The 17231-nt window shown below is 43.7% G+C and overlaps 1 protein-coding gene and 1 long non-coding RNA gene across 15 annotated transcripts in view; one reads left to right on the top strand and one right to left on the bottom strand.

Annotated features, from left to right (window-relative positions):
- THADA (THADA armadillo repeat containing) overlaps positions 1-10468 on the bottom strand; it is a 324280-nt gene extending 313812 nt beyond the window's left edge. For 8 of the 10 annotated variants that reach the window (XM_034764450.1, XM_034764454.1, XM_034764456.1 and 5 more), the window contains exons 1-5: positions 10339-10457; positions 9734-9920; positions 4076-4176; positions 2088-2182; positions 1480-1610 (exon numbers count right to left, since the gene is read on the bottom strand). In XM_034764450.1, coding sequence (XP_034620341.1) covers positions 1480-1610; positions 2088-2182; positions 4076-4151 — 302 coding nt within the window. In that variant the 5' untranslated portion in view covers positions 4152-4176; positions 9734-9920; positions 10339-10457. Of the gene's footprint in view, positions 1-1479; positions 1611-2087; positions 2183-4075; positions 4177-9733; positions 9921-10338 lie in introns of all 10 variants that reach the window. The other 2 variants (XM_034764451.1, XM_034764452.1) reach the window with 2 other exon arrangements.
- A 38-nt stretch (positions 10469-10506) lies between these two features.
- On the top strand, positions 10507-15664 carry LOC117875579. 5 transcript variants are annotated; one of them, XR_004645286.1, is made up of 4 exons: positions 10507-10762; positions 11163-11268; positions 12076-12222; positions 15157-15664. It is a non-coding gene; the product is annotated as an uncharacterized LOC117875579 (long non-coding RNA). The 5 variants fall into 5 exon arrangements; XR_004645287.1 differs by having other exon boundaries at positions 10644-10672; XR_004645284.1 differs by lacking the exon at positions 11163-11268.
- Positions 15665-17231: the final 1567 nt, after the last annotated feature.

Genomic DNA, 17231 nt, shown 5'->3' with positions numbered 1-17231 from the left:
GGGGGTCGGCTTATAAACGAACGGGCTACGTGGAGCACATATCAGCTTAAATTCTCATATTGCTTATCTTGGATTCCTTTTTTTAATAGTATTTACTTGCCTTTCCTTAATGTTTTTAAAATTACTCCAAGCCAAGACTCTGCAGAATTTGTTCATTCTCCTAGGATAGTATGAATAAAATCCCGTGTGGATTAAAACTAAGTAGAGCCTGGATATGGCTATATCAAAATTTAACAGGCCTCTAAAAAACAGTGAGGTGCCTCTGTGTAAGTTCTTCCCCACGCTCCCAGACCACCTACCCCAGAACTCCTTGAGATTTCAACCCCCCCAGCAGACTTCTACTCCCCATGACTCTTTGGGATTCTTTTTCTTTTCTATCCCTTCAGTCAACCCAAAAATGAAATCCTGGTCCCAATGAAGTCAATAGGTGTTTTGGCAGGATTTCACCCATGGTTTTCCCACTAAGTCACTGCTGCACCAATTCCAAATCTCAAGCATCATACCTTAATCTACAGATCACCAGCAATAATGAGACCCACCTTGCAGTGAGGTCAGTGGGAGTCTAGCCTGCATAAGGACCGAAGGATCAGGTCCATGCAGCTACAGAATTAGGAGCAGATGCTGCACAAATATGTGTGGAGTTGAATTTCTGTGCTTGCATGAGTCTAGGTCCACCAGCGCACATTTCATCACAAAATCAAGGCCTCAGGCTCTAATTCTGCAACTAGGTGCATGCACACAAGTTCCCATGCCACACAGGCTTCCAATGACTTCAAGTCAATGGAGTTTTGCACAGCTACAGGAGGGGCACCAGCACACAATACATTGCACAACAGAAGCTTTATATTGTATGCTAGAGCACAGATAATTTCTTACTGCTTATGTTTTGGAGTGTATGAAATTAAAACATTTAAATACAGGATCCCAAACCACAAACATATCAAAAGGTGTAAAATTAATGAAAACCATACAACAGTACTTCCTAAGCATAAGCATGTGCCACCATAGCAGCTATCATAATAAAATTCTTTGTACCTAGATGGAACACAAACACTAAGATTCATCTTTGACTGTGGAAATAAGTTCTATTTTCTACCCAAATGCCATTTTTAAGTTATATTTTAATATAGTTTATAGTACCGACATGTGTGTTACTTCTTTATGTTTCACATTCTACCATTTCTAGTCATGGAGTATACCTCCAGATCATAAATCAAATAAATTTACCTACTCAAATAAATCATATTCATCAACCAACATAAAGCTATAATTTCTACAGAAGCCAGCTAATTTTAAGGCAGAAAGGACAACCCACGTCCTTATTACAATAATAATGAATGTCAGTAATGGAACTATAATACAATAAAGTACCTGAAAGTTAAGTGAAATAGTCTGTGGCAGCAGATGTTCCTACTTAGCTAAAATTCTACTGTTTTTGAAAAACAAAAAGGGTTTTTTATTTACTATCCAATTTGTTACCTCGCCAACACCTTTTTCAAGGGATTCTTTGCGCCCAGTGAAAAATACATCACTCCAACAATATCCAAACAGCATTTAATCATGGGGCTACATGCAGAGTTTCTATCCATCTTCTTCAATAATGTCATAATCTGTGATCAACAAATTAAAAACCATACAGAGTTAAAACTTTTGTTTATGTTCTCATACATAAAATAAATGAAATTCTCCTTTACCTAAAATTTCATTTTGCCAAATTCAAAAAAATTTACTTCACAAGTTTCTTTTTCTGCCACCAAATTTCAACTGTCAGAATAAAGGTTCAAAATTTGTTCCTGTTCTGTATTTTTTTCTGCTGGCAGACACCTCGCATAGTCTGATTTCAGAGGCGCTGAACACCTCCAGCTCCCACTGAAGTCTATGAGCATTTCTGAAAAATCTGACTAAACTTTTAATACATTTGGAGAAATACCGACTGCTCTTTTAAACTGGTCCTAATAATGTTTAAAATGTACAAGACAAGTGTACATTAAAAATAGCTCTTGCTATTAGGTGCCTAGAAAATTCCCCGGTATCATGATAAATTAGCAGTTACAATTTACCATTAATTAACATTAGCAAAGACTTACCTGTTTGATAGAGTAGATTTGATGGATACCATCAGACAGCTGTACACAATGCAACAACAGAGAAGCCAGATTTTGGTCTTCAGCATCTGCAAATGCTACATTTTATTTGGGAAAAGAAGCTCTCTTTAATCGGGAACCACATAATAAATAGTAAATTGATTTTCTGAACCAGTAAACAATTCATAATTATATCATATTTGTAACATATCACTATTGTTTTATCCTTTTTCCCTCTACACTTGATCTGTCACCCTCCCCAGCCTTTCATCATCATAACAATACTTAACACTTATAAGAATACATTACATGTTCAATACCTTAACCCTTAGCCAAAGTTCTTCACAGAGCAAAAATGACTGCACTTATATGAAAATAGTATATAAACATTAAAGCCAGAATCAGCCCATTATTATTCTGCAAAAGAATCTGTGTAGATATAAGAATGTACTCCTACACATACTTTTACAGAACATAAGGAGGTGATCCTGAAAACACACTCACACATGCACAAATTTCATATTCATGTAATTTTTGTAAGAAAATTAACAACCAAAGGGAAAATCCATGCTAAATGGGAAGTTCAACTAGACAAAACCCAATGCAAAGAAAAAAAGCAAAAGGAAACAGAAAAGCCAGTTCAGACCTCATTTTTAAAAAGTCACTTGGAGTGACTCGGAAAAGGGCCAACTGCAGAGCTTCTAAGATTGGAGTATGTAGGCATCAGCCCTGTAAAGAGAATTGCACAGGTAGACCACAGCACCTGGCCGCTTCTCTGTGCTGGGTCAGGGACACAGTGCCAAATAGAGGAGAAAACATTCATCTCAGTCTAATTTTGGTGGGCTGCTTGTTCCGTGTCCCTAAGGCCAACAGTGTGTCATGTCATACACAAGGGTTTTGGGGAGAGGACAAGAAGCAGCAGCCCAGACCTAAGGACTAAAGGACCTGCTAGCAGCAGATTTCCATCCCAGAACACAAGAGTGATATAGAAGCAGGAGGGAGGTGCTCAAGTTTCTCTCACTCTATTTTAACTGATCCAAAAGCAGAACAGTCATTGAGGCCAAAAACTCAGCAAGATACTAAAAGGGACCAGACATGTACATGGACAACAAAACTATCCAGAGTTATTGTAATGAATGATAAAATTTTTGGAAGTGATATTAAACCACACGCTTTAGGGCGCAAGCCATTCTAACAATGCAGTCATTTGGACTCTGGCTGGAGACCTACGCTGCAATTTTACAGCCTCACAGCCTGAGCCCAAGTCAGCTGACACAGGTCAGCTGTGGATGTTGAACTACAGTATAGACATACCCTAAGATCAGGATGGAACTTAATGTCAGAAGCAGATCATTCCATATTTGATTAATGTGGTGTTTTTAACCTTCCTTAGAAGCATCTGCTTTTGGCCACTACTGGAGAAAAGATATTAGACTACATGGACCTCAGATCCATGTGTTAATTCCTATGTTCCTAATTGTAAGCTACAAAGTCAAAATTCTCAATAATATAAACATATTTGTCTTTATTACTAATTCCTTTTACAAAGACTACTGAAAACATGTATCACATTTGATCACCAAACATACAACATTCTAAAAGTATCTGAACTACTTCTTCAAATCAAACTAGCCCTGAAAAATCCAAGAATCATGAGAAATACATGAATGCCTTATTTTGCAGTTATTTAAAGTCTCTTGTGTGTTTTTCTCCTTAGGAACCCTCTGCATCTTTATCATAGTCCTAAAAGGTCCATTCATACTTTAAACCATCCATTCACACCCATGAGTAACAGCCAAGATTCCTCAGAAGGAGGATGGAATAGGACTCCTTTGAAGCCTGTCAAGCTAAAAAGCCTTTTAAAAAAAAGTTATTCTCAGGGACAAAGCATTAAAAAAAACAAAAACAAAAATCAATTTTAGTAGCTATTCAGGTAATTCTACAAACAGACAAATTACACAAATTAATATAGGGAAAAAAATAATACTTACACCGAAGTGTTTCAAGCTCTTGGCACTCAAGAACAAATGCATCAACTTGAATTTCTTTCTTCTTCTTCAAAACCATTTTTGTTTGATTAAAATGTAACCTACTTTAAAAAAAAGTTTTAAACTTTAGGACCTGCTAAAATACTGTTTCAAAGCATAATTAATTCACAGACAGTTTCATTTTTAGCTATTAACATTGATCTTCATTATTTTCCCTAAAATAGTTTGTTCCACTCCATTTTAATCTCCACAATCATTTTACAGGAAATGTAGTAAATTCACTGCTGTTTCATTTTGTCACTTTTAAGCACTTCAAGCTTTTCATCCAAAATTCACTGAGGATTCATAACACAAAACAGAAGACAAAAACCACAGCACAGGCCATGTCTATACTACCACTTACGTCAGCAAAACTTATATCGCTCAGGGATGTGAAAAAACACCCCTCTGAGCAACATAAGTTTTGCCAAGATAAGTGATACTGAGCTCCTCCCGCCGACATAGCTACCGTCACTATGGTTACAAGTGGTTTAATTATGTCGACAGGAGAGCTCTCTCTCTCATTAGTACAGCTGTACCGCTGTAAGATCTCTAGTGTAGATATAGCCACAGTCTCAAAACCAGTGGATGAAAGATAGGAACTATATAGCAATTTATACTGCACTCATCACCATGGTACCTGAGAACTGTAAGCCCTTGGAGGGCAGTTGGGCCATGTAATATTGGCAGAAAACAATGATTAAAAATTGTTGAGAGAATAAGAATTAAAGAGTTAAATTTCAACTGGCCAAGGTCCTATCTCACTTAATGTTTAAGGCCAGCCTGACCTGTATAAATGGGATATGAAATCCACCAGGCAAGGTCTTTTAGAGATCTACTAGTGTAGAGATGTCTGGGTTTCTAATAAAGAGTGCTAAGTAACAAACAAGTAGGGCCACCCAGAGGATTCAGGGGGTCTGGGGCAAAGCAATTTTGGGGGCCCCTTCCATAAAAAAAAAGTTGCAATACCATAGAATACTATATTCTCGTGGTGGGGCCCTGTGGGGCCCGGGGCAAATTGCCCCACTTGCCCCCCCACCCCGGGCAGCCCTGCAAACAAGTGACTTTTCACCAGTATTAAAAAGATGTTTTAAAGCCCAATTACATGTTATTTGATGCAAAACTTTAAGAACTGGAAGGTGCATGTGATTGTAAATGGGGCACAGAGCCTTTCAGTTCTAGGTTAACAATTCAAAGTTTAGATTAGGTTGGTAATGACCAGAAAGCATCACCATCCAAAGGTTGCTTGATAGTTTCTGTGAAATGAGATGGTAGTTTCAGCCTAGCTCATGGTGAACAGTCACCCACTTCACAAGAACTACCAGACTTTAATCCCCACAACTATTATAACATGTAAGCAAACAAAACTGGTGAGTAAACTATTCTCTTGCCACCAGAGTTGCGACCAGATCCACAAAGGGACTTAGGTGCCTAAATCTCAGATTTAAGAACCACTGTGATCCACAAAATCCTCCCTCACTTGGTTGCTGCCTAATCCTGTAGGTGCATAAAATCACTTGACACCTATGTTTTCACTGTAAAAATCCCCTATGTGCCTAAGCAGCTGCATTTGGGCATTCTACAGCTGCTTCAGGCATGCATCTGGATGCCTATCACATGCCTAAGCCCCAGCATCATCCTCAACTCTGGGAAAGATAAAAAGGGAGGCTGCCACCTCCTCCTCTGTCTAATCCAGGGGTCGGCAACGTTCAGCACCCTAGCAGGCCGGGCCAGTTTATTTACCTGCTGACACGGCAGGTTCGGCCGATCGCAGCCCCCACTCGCCGTGGTTCGCCGTCCCGGGCCAATGGGGGCGGCGGGAAGCGGTGCGTGCCAAGGGATGTGGCCCGGCACACTAGGGTGCTTACCCTGGCGAGCCGCGTGCCGAATGTTGCCGATCCCTGGTCTAATCTTTAGCCCACTGGTTAGGGTACCTACCTGGCATGAGAGAGACCCCAGTTCAATTCCCCTTCTGCCCAATAAGAAGGGGTTTGAACAGGGATCTTCTAGCTCTCAGATGATTGCTTCAATGGACTAAGGGATATTTTGATGTAGGTGTCTCATTCTACTTTAATTAAATACTTAAATATTAATTGGGGCACAGAGAGTGAGAATCACTCTACAGTCCAGTGGTTAGAGCATTCACTTGCAAAGCGGAAGACCCCCGTTCAAATTTTTTCTTCTCATTAGCTAGATAATCTATCACATCCCAGTTGAGTACCCTAACCACCAGACTAAGTTTTATAAAGGAGGCTTCTTCTTCCCCCACCCAGCTGTTTTGCGTTGAGTGAGAATGGCACCTGGCTAACAGGCGGCTAAGCCGTTTCTTGACTCCAGGAGAGAGAGAATTCCATCTGTGGATCGCAACCCGAGACATTTCCCTACCGCCCAGACTTCAGCACTGAACTCTGTGAGAGGGGCAACGCTTAGGACACGCCCTTTTCATCAGCATTTTCTACTGGGTAGCCTAGGCAGCTCCCCATCTAACTTACTTGCTTTTGCAGATCCCATTCTCTAGTACCTACCTCTCCCCACGCATTGCACAGGGAGGCTAGGCGGATAACTCAGGTTTGTGGATTCCAGTGATTTTCAATGCGCCTAAAAGTTAGATGTTACTATGCTCAGCATCAGAATGCCTAAGTCCCTTTGTGGATCCTGACCCTGGTTCCTCCATATCAGTATTGAGGCAGATTACCAAGGCAGTGTAGGGAAGCTAGTATTGCCACTGCCTATGCCATTGTGTGGGCCGTGAACAGCAATACTTTGACAAAACAATGACATAGAAGTGTTCCTTTTTGTAGATTGTAGTGACTTTTTCCAGGCAGACTGTCTGAGAAGAACACAATTTATAATTTAACACAGTTCTGCCATCTTTCAGCTGGCTTGGTCACTGAAGGTGTGGAGGAAGGGTCAAATTGCCTCATTTGAGTCTATAGAAAAATAATACAATCTTGTCCTTGAAAATCCCAAGAATTTAAATAACACTTCCATACACTGAGGGCTAATTTGACTGATCTCTCTTCATTCAAAAAAACCCTTAAATTTACTGTTAAGGGAGGCAATGGATAGGGCACACCACAGGGGGGCAGGACACCCAAGTCTCATTCTTGGCATTACTATCCAAATCACTTAGGATGAGCTCCACAAACAGACTCAGGCATTGAAACACTGAGTGTCAGAGCACCCAACTTTAAGGTGCCTAGAAAAGTCACAGGATCCACACTGCCACCCACAAAGCTGAATAAGGGGCCTAGGCTCCCTTTGCCAGTGGTTCTCAAAGCCGGTCCGCCACTTGTCCATGGAAAGCCCTTGGCAGGCCAGGACAGTTTGTTTACCTGCCGCGTCCGCAGGTTCGGCCAATCGCAGCTCCCACTGGCCGCGGTTCGCCGCTCCAGGCCAATGGGGGCGGTGGGAAGCGGCAGCCAGCACATCCCTCAGCCTGTGCCACTTCCCGCGGCCCCCATTGGCCTGGAGCGGCTAACCGCGGCCAGTGGGCGCCACGATCGGCAGAACCTGCAGACAGGGCAGGTAAACAAACCGGCCTGGCCTGCCAGGGGCTTTCCCTAAACAAGCAGCGGACCGGCTTTGAGAACCACTGCCCTATGCAATGAACAGAGAGAGATAAACACTTCAGCATGTGATCCACAAAAGCCAGCATGCAGGGTGTGGCGCTGCCTTAAGCTAGCCAATGGGAGATGCCTAGGACAGAGGCGTGTGCTAAGTGCCATCCCTCTCACAGAGGTTGGCCTGAGTCCAGGCTGCAGGAAGGTGCCTATCTTCGCTTGAGAACTGGAGTCACTCAGTTTAGGCACCTAAGCCACTTCTTGTGGGAATGAGTTAGGTACCTGCTTCACTACACAAAAAATGGCCAGAGGAGGAGGAGGTGATGGGACAAGAGAGAATGGAAATAACGAGAATAACGTTATAATCTAGTGGTTAGGGAACCCACCTGGGAGGTAGGGGACCCGCTTCAAACCCTCTTGTTCCAGTCACTCATTATTTATCCACAGTGGAACAGCTTCACAAGGAGAGACTGAGAGAGCCCCATATCAAAATATCTCACAGCTCTATGGTTAGAGCACTCTCCTGAGGGACGGGAGACCCCTGTTCAAATCCTTTCTCCCCTTCTGGCAGAGGGGGGAAATTGAACTTGGGTCTTCTACAACCCAGGCAAGTGCTCTATCCACCAGACAAAATATTACAAGGTGGGCAGTACCACCTCCAGCCAGATTTGGAATGGAACCTGATTCAGTAGGCATGCTTGAAGGCCACCTACTGGATCAGGCCCTCTATGCAACTTAGGTGGCTGAATGTCTATCTTCCCATTTTCTGAATCACTCTGGGCTTAGATGGGAAACAGACATCCAGATGCCTACAGTGGGGCAGCACAGGGCACGGCCCAGGCTCTAAAACTTAGGTGTCTCAGGGATTTTTACAGTGCAAAGTTAGGTTCACAGGGAGTTTTGGCACCTACAGGGTTATGTAGCAGCCATTTAGGAGCTTCATGGACTGCATTGGTGCCGTACACAGGGACTTAGGTGCCTAACTCTGGACTTTAGACACCTAAGTTGTTTTGTGGATTGCACCCTTAGGCAATCTGAGCTGAAAGGTTATCAGTAAAACTGTAAGACTTACTGTTTGTAAAACACTGAGAACTACTGATGAAAAATGCCATAAGTGCTCCGTATTATTAAAAACAATTTAAAAAACTGTTTTCTTTCAAAGTTAGGTTTCCTGTATCCCATTTACTTTTCAGCTGCTATCTGGCCAAGATGTAAGTCCCAGGTTGTACCAGTTTCCACTCTCCAGACACATACAGCAGATCAGCAGTCACTTTAATTAATACCTTATCTACACCAGGCATTTTAGTCTCCATCATTCACCACCTGTGCAATTCCAGGTGATTGCAATGGTTAGATGACACTGTGGCAAAAGTGCCTTGGTGTCCACAGCCTATACTACTGATGCCACCAACAGAAAACTATAGTATCCCACTTATCATATCATAATCACGGCCAGCAGGGACTAATAAGCCAGATACAACTTCATATGCCAAGGCTACCCTAGCAGTTTTTGAGATGAATAATTTGTGGAGAAAGAAAACATGATTTGGGACAGGAAGAGTCTCCTCCCAGAGAAGGGATTGATTTTATTTATATTAAATGCATAATATTAGTGCAAATCTGTGCACGTGAAAGAGAAAAAGATCATGATTCGAGGGCTTCAGTAACTCAGCCAGAGGTTATGGGTCTATTACAGGATGAGGTTCTGTGGCCTGCAAGGTGCGGGAGGTCAGACTTGTTGATCATGAATGGTCCCTTCTGACCTTAAAGTCTATGAGAGCCAAAAACTACTTTTAGGAAGTAACTTTAGGACTGTAATATTGAAAAAAAATTATTAAAGCTAATGTTTAAAATCAATTTTACACAAGTTAAGAAGGAAGGTACTGTACATCTGGGGTCAGGCTTGAGTTATGAGAGGTACTACCCATCCACAGCACCTTTCATTTAAGCATCTTGAAGTTCTCTACAATACCAATTTTCGAGATGGGGAAACTGAAACACATAGTGAAGAGCTAAATTTTCTCCTGGCCTCAAAATGTACTCGGACATGCATACCTACCCAGTTGTGCCCAAAAGTGAGATTACTTCTTACGCAGCCAAATGCCTCAGAGACCACATAGATAAAAATCTGGCCCTAAGCAAATAGGCCAAGATAAATAAATGACAACATCATGGAAGAGGACCCAGGAATCAAGCATTCTAGTAGTCCTTTGCTCTTCACCTACAACGTACACTTTCCAGTCATCCTGCAGGCAAGGGCATGAATGCAAGAGCACCAGGGAATTAACACTCTCCTTCTCCCCATCATCAGAAAAAAACAGAAGAACGCATTTACCCCCATCATCTGCATTTACCCCCCTTCTCCACATCACTAGGGAAAGGGGCTGGACCTATGACTCCCCATGCCTCCGGGGCATTTATTCCCCCCCCCCCATCTCCAGGGAAAGGGGCAGGGCAGGTGCTCCCACCCCACTGGGGCATTTACCCTCCTTCTCCCCAACACCAGAGAAAGGGGCTAGACCTGTGACTCCACACCCCTGGGGCATTTATCCCCCCATCACCAGGGAAAGGGGCAGGACCTGCGCCTCCCACACCTCTGGCACATTTACCCCCATCACCTGCGCCCCCCAGCACGTGGGTTTCACTGAGACGCGCCCCCCTTACCCGATGGGGACGCTGGCTCTGCACCCAGTCTCTGCTGCCGCCTCCTGGCCACCCACCCACACTGCCTCCGTCCCCAGGCGGCGCTCGCTCAGGTTCCGGCCGGGCCACGTGTTGTCCCCGCTGAGGAAGGGGCGGGAGAGGGAGGGGCCGGGACGCGGAACCAAACCGCGGCAGCTGTGAGTGACGCACGCTGGCCCTCCGGCTTTCGGTGCCGTGACTGACTGACAGATCCCGCTCGCCAATTACGACACAGACACGGCCCTTTGGCCTCCAGGAGAGGCGGAGCTTAGAGCCCTTCCGTTAGCAGGAGAAGCTCCGAAGCTAAGCGGTGCTGGTAAGGGACAGTACGTGGATGGGAGAACTGTCAATCAAGTGTGCTGCGGGCTTGTCTACACAGGAAACTTCTGGTGCACTTATCACCATGGTATCTGAAAACCGTATGCGCTTGGAGGGCAGTTGCCCCTTTACCTCTTTTTCCAGATAGATCCATAGACTGAAAGTTCCTCAGTCTCAAAATCAGTGGATGCAAGCTAGGAACTATATAGAGGTGTTAGTGCCTGCAGCAGCACATAACTTGTGACTGTTCAGGAAGCAGAATAAGCTATATCTGTAAAACTGTATTGGGTTAACAAAACAAACAAATCACCCCAAATAGTTACATAGCTTTTCTCATATGGCCCATTGCTTAGTGGGGTCAATGGTGTGGAGTGCCATGCAGTGGTGGTACTGTGCTATAGGCAGATGGTGTCATTTTTAGAGTTTGATATAAAAATCCATTCCTGTTTGCTGCAGTAGTAAAACTTGGCTCTGAATTTCATTCACAGAATCCATGTGTCAGACACTTGGGCCCATGACTTGGAACACCTCTATTAGAATTCACCTCCTGGTCTCTGTCTTCCCAGGATCCACTAGCAGCAGCAGCAGATGTTGGTTTGTTCCAAAACCTAGGTTTCATTTGAATATCCTCCATGTGACATTTCCATTAAAATTACCCTGTATTATTTTTCCATACAAGTTGAGGTTTTCCAATTGCAGTGTGAGTGTAAATTCAGTTGGGGCAATTTAGGCAGCCAGTTTTGAATATTTGACCCTATTGTAATATCACTTCAGTTGCAATCAGCACTAACACAAGTTAGAGCAATGGCTCTCCACCTTTCCAGACTACTGTACCCCTTTCAGGAGTCTGATTTGTTTTGCATACCCCCAAATTTCACCTCACTTAAAAATTACTTGCTCACAGAATCAGACATAAAAATACAAAAGTGCCACAGTACACGATTATTGAAACGTTGCTTACTTTCTCATTTTTACCATATAGTTATAAAATAAATCAATTGGAATATAAATATTGTACTTATATTTCAATGTATAATATATAGAGAGGTATAAACAAGTCATTGTCTGTATGAAATTTTAGTTTGTACTAACTTCACTAGCGTTTTTTATGTATCCTATTGTAAAAGTAGGCAAATATCTGGATGAGTTATGTTCCCCCTGGAAGACCTCTGCATAGCCCCAGGGGTACGCGTAGCCTTGGTTGAGAACCACTGAGTTAGAGCACCCTCTTTAGACTGGAAGGGCTACTAAGAATATGCGCTCTGTAGGGTCTTCACTATGCATGATGACTAAACTTCTATGTTTTATACTGATGCTTTTAACTATTGTTAGAGTACTCACAACAATGGATTGGTACTTAAATAGAAATCATATAAGTTAAAATGTTATCTCTTTCTCCAGGCCAAATTCCATTGTGGGTAGTTCTGAAGCCTACTGTAACTGAACCACCCTCCTGAATTTCAACTGGATATGGCATTCACCACTTCCGACCTTAGGCTGTCATGTAGCATTGCTGTATGCAACAGTTACTTAGGTTTTGCCTCAGAGGTGAGTGCGATTTCGCTATGATGAAGTGATCCCCATCAGTAGAAAATCAGTACTCAGCACTTTTGCCAGATAGATCCTTAAACTTAAAGTTCCTCATATCAGGCTTTCAGTCTGTTTTGTACATTGTGAAGTGCCATATAAAAATACAGTAACACTGTCTGAAAACTGCCTCCGATTGCACAAGTTTATTTTATGTCTCCTGACCAACAAAATTTGAGGTGTTCACCACCAAACAAATAGCACTCTGCTTGTCATCTTGTCACCTGTACGCCTCTTAATAAAACTGTAAAACTAATAAAACAAAACTAAAGTTGATTCTGCTTTAACTAGCTAAGTAGATGTTACTTTGCTGTGCAAACATTCCCCAGTCAGGTGTCAAACAGGATGGATTTTGTTGGATTGCAACTGCTGTACAGTGTGTCTTGCACCGTTTCCCATACCAACACAGTAACTGAGACCCTATAACACTTTTATAAGTATCAAGTAAATAATTTTCAAACAACAGAACATCAAATGTGGATGATCTTTCCAATCAGTGATTTACAGTGGATGAGGGTCCTTTCTCCAAACAGAGATAAGCAGCCTTATGTTTGCTGCAGTCCTTACACAGGTGAAATTCTCATTGAAAACTGCATCATTGACACTTGATATTGGACACTGTCAATGTGAAGGACTATGGAGTAAAATAACATAATTCCTGTTTTCTGGAGCCCTCGTGAAAATAACATCCCAGTGAGGAAAACTAATTATATTTGAACTCTGTGTCAGACATTTGTTTATCTCTTCTTATCACCTGGCAGTAATTTTCTCTAGGGGCCTAATTCTAAGTCCAGTGAAGTCAATGGTAGTATTTCCCTAGACTTCAACAAACTTTGGATTAAGCTCTAAAATTTACGTTTAGTTTCTATAGAGTCTTCTGATCTCTAACAGAATGGCCTGAGGGAAAAATAATATTTTTCTCCTGTTGTAATTTATCTATAAATTCATATCTGGGAGATTGACATAATCACCTTGGTACCTTATATTCTGTGTTGCAGTTTCCCTCTTCCAACATAAGACTCTTCTGTCTCCAGCTTCTAAGGCCTTTTGTACACTACAGAGTTTTGTCAGCAAAATGCACCTTTTGGCAGCAAAACAGTGGAGGTGTACACACTGCAATGGCACTTTTGGTGACAAAATTCTTCAGTTTTGGCAACAAAATAAAACCACCTCTACAAGAGAGGTTTTTTTGCGGCAATGTTTTAGCAACAAAGTGCCAGTGTAAACATGGTGTTTAGTTCTGTCTCTGTGATAGCTCAGTGGTTTGAGCATTGGCCTGCTAAACCCAGGGTTGGGAGCGCAATCCTTGAGGGGGCCATGTAGGGATGGATCTGGAGCAAAAATCAGTACTTGGTCCTGCTAGTGAAGGCAGGGGGCTGGACTCAATGACCTTTCAGGGTCCCTTCCAGCTCTATGAGATAGGTATATCTCCATATATTTATTTTAAATGGTTTCCAGGAGATGTTCCACAATGCCCATCCTGACTGCTATGGGCAGCAGTTCGAACTCCGCTGCGCTGCAGCCCAGTGAATAACTACCCCCTCCCCCTTTAAAGCCCTGTGAATTTTTTAAATTCCATTTCCTGTTTGCTCGGTGTGGAGAGCTCACATCACATCTTCCCAGCTGACCATGGCGGCTCCACACGGCAAGCAGCCTCCCACTTGGACCAATGCAGAGCTGATGGATCTGCTTCGTATTTGGGGAGAGGGGGCTGTCAAGTCCCAGCTGTGCTCCAGCTGTAGAAATTTTGATACCTACGGGCAGATTTCTTGTGGCTTCTGTGAAAATGGGTACAATCGGGACACAGTGCAGTGCAGAGCAAAGATAAAGGAGCTGAGGAAAGCGCACCAGAAGGCAAGGGAGGCAAACCGTCACTTCGGTGCTGCTCCGAAGGCCTGCCGATTCTATAAGGAGTTGGACACTATCCTCAGTGGTACTCCACCTCCACTACCGAGAGCTCCCTGGATACTTTGTCAGAACTAGAGGCAGCAGAAAGTGAACCTAACCCAGAGGATGAAGTTGTGGACGAGCAGGTGGCATTAGAGGATGATTTGGAGCACACGATGGGGTTGGCAGGTGGGTCAGCCAATCAAGAACTGTTCTCCACTCTGGAGTAGTCTAGCCAGTCCAGTGAGCAAGAAGCGGGAGAGGAGACCCCTGGTAAGTGGGGGTTTTTTTGAGTTGATGGTGCTCAGTTACATGACGTCCAGCTTTCATTTGCTTTGAGTACTGCGTAAGTGGGTCAAGGGATAGAAATGTAAAATGCTAGCTGTGTTTCTGTGTGCTGCACATTTCCCTATGCAGCTAAGCAGTACAGCAGAACTGTATGTTGATGCATCCCAAGATTTTATGGGAATCCTTCAGAGAAATCTCTAGGAAACTTTACTGGAGACCCTCGGCAATCCTCTGCCAGAGGTTCCTTGGCAGAGCTACTTTGTTCCTTCCCTCATTGAATGAAACTTTCCTATACCACTCTGCAATCACTTATGCAGGGACCAAAGTGGCACACAGGCGAGCAGCATAGAGACCGGGTCAGAAGCCACAAGTGTGCAGCAGATGTAGCCTTGCTTCCTTGGTTACCCTCAGGAGTGAGATATCTGCTTCAATGACCCCCACCTATGCAAAAGGGTTGGAGAATTTACAATATTGTCCCTAGTTGCCTGCACCATGACCCTTTCATAAGCACCACTGCTGTTTACCCCAGAACACCCCGCCCCCTCATCGCACCTTGGGCTAAACTCACCATGTCTGGGGTGTTTGTCAAGTTGGGTGCTTGCCAAGGGACAGTGAGAAAGTTCTTGGTATGTTATAAGAGGTGTACTAAACTGTAGTGATTCAATGCTGTGCATGAACTAATAACCATGCTTTTGTGTATTGTTTCTTGTGCTTCTGCAGATGTGGCTTTCAGGGGAACCCCCTACAGATCAACGGAGCTCCTCTACCAGATTAGAAAGCGTCCAAGATGGAGGAAGCAGAACATGTTCCAGGAGGTCCTGCAGTACTCTGATGCAGAAAAAAGGGAACACATGGGGTGGAGAGAAATTGAAAGGCAGAACAGAAGAGAAAATCAGGACTTTGTTAAGAACGCCACTGAGTGGATGATAAAAGTAATGGAGTAGCAAACAGAGATGCTTAAGTCACTCACAACGCTGCAGTCAGAACAGATATGTGCCTACCATCCCCAGCAGCACATTCAGAACCGTTTTTCATACCCCACCCCCCAAACTCCATCCGCACATTCCCTTATGCTTTCCAGAACTTCTCGGTTTCCCATTCACTCCACCACCTCTGACAATTTTCAAAATGATAGCTGGACCTACACACAGCTCTGATGCTCTGCCCTTCCCTGGTCCCTTCTTTTCCCACCAAGCATTTGTGTGTGTGTTGATTGTTTAATAAAAACAAAGAATCTGAAAGATAAACTGATCTTTATTTGTGTCCTACAAATTGTGCTATCAGGTGGCAGCAAGACATACACAGGCAGTTTAATCATTTGCTTACTGAGATCCTAGACCACAAATCATCACAAGTGTTTCCTAACACAACTTGATTTAATGAAGCATTGCAGTTTGTAGCATAGAAATATACATTCTTGGTTCTCATTCTCAAAGTGTTGCCTCAAAGCTTCCCTGATTCAAATTGTCCTCCATTGTGCCCCTCTAATAGCCCAGGTATTAGGCTGCTCAAAATCAGCTTCCAGGCAGTGTGCCTCAGCAATCCACCCCTGAGCAAACCTTTCACCCTTAGCTTCACAAATATTATGCAAAATACAACAGGCAACTATGACCAAGGGAATATCAGCCTCACTGAGGTCTAACCTGCCATAAAGGCATTGCCAGCATGTTTCTAATCTGCCAAACGCACATTCCAGCTCCTTCTGCACCTACTCAGCCTATTGTTGAAGCGCTCCTTACTGCTATCCAGGTTTCCCTTGTAACGCTTCATGAGCCATGGGAATAAGGGATATGCTGGGTCTCCCAGGATCACTGTGGGCATTTCACCATCCTCCTCTGGAATCTTCTGGTCTGGAAAGAAAGTCACCCTTGCATAGTGGTGGGCAACCTGCAGCCCGTGGGCCGCACGCAGCCCGTCAGGGTAATCCGCTGGCGGGCCGCCAGACCGTTTGTTTACATTAGCATGGTTGCCCGCAGCTCCCAGGGAACCGCGGCCACTGGGAGCTGCGGGCGGCCATGCAAATGTAAACAAATGGTTCAGAGGCCCGCCACTGGCTTGCCCACCTCTGCTCTTGCAGCTTTCTGTACATGCCAGTGTTCCTGAAAATATGTGAATCATGCACCTTCCAGGACCATCCAGCGTTTATGTCAGTGAAATGCCCACTGTGATACACAAGGACTGCAACACTATGGAGAAGAATCCCTTTCTATTGATGTACTCCATTGCAAGGTGATCCAGTGCCAAAATTGGGATATACGTGCCATCTACCACCCCTCTGCAGTTAGGGAAACCCATTTCTGCAAAGCCATCCACTATTTCACTCACATTGGCAGTTGCAATTAATGGCCCTGCACACTTGCATTAATGCAGCCCCAACAGTCAACTTCCCGATTCCCAACTGATTCATGACTGACCAGTAGCAGTCTGGAGTTGCCAGCTTCCACATTGCAATCGTCATGTGCTTCTCCACCAAGAGGGAAGCTCTCATTTTGGTGTCCTGGTGCCAGAGTGGGGGGTAAGCTCCGCACACAGTTCCAGGAAGGTGGCTTTCCGCATCTGAAAGTTCTGCAGCCACTGCTTAAAAAGAACAGGAGTACTTGTGGCACCTTAGAGACTAACAAATTTATTAGAACATAAGCTTTCGTGGACTACAGCCCACTTCTTCGGATGCATATAGAATGGAACATATATTGAGATGATATATATACACACATACAGAGAGCATAAACAGGTGGGAGTTGTCTTACCAACTCTGAGAGGCCAATTAAGTAAGAGAAAAAAAAAACTTTTGAAGT

Source organism: Trachemys scripta, chromosome 3 (genome assembly GCF_013100865.1).
Source record: "Trachemys scripta elegans isolate TJP31775 chromosome 3, CAS_Tse_1.0, whole genome shotgun sequence".
NCBI classification, from domain to species: Eukaryota; Metazoa; Chordata; order Testudines; family Emydidae; genus Trachemys; species Trachemys scripta.
The sequence above is the reverse complement of the archived record's forward strand: the minus strand, read 5'-3'. Positions and strand labels throughout refer to the sequence as shown.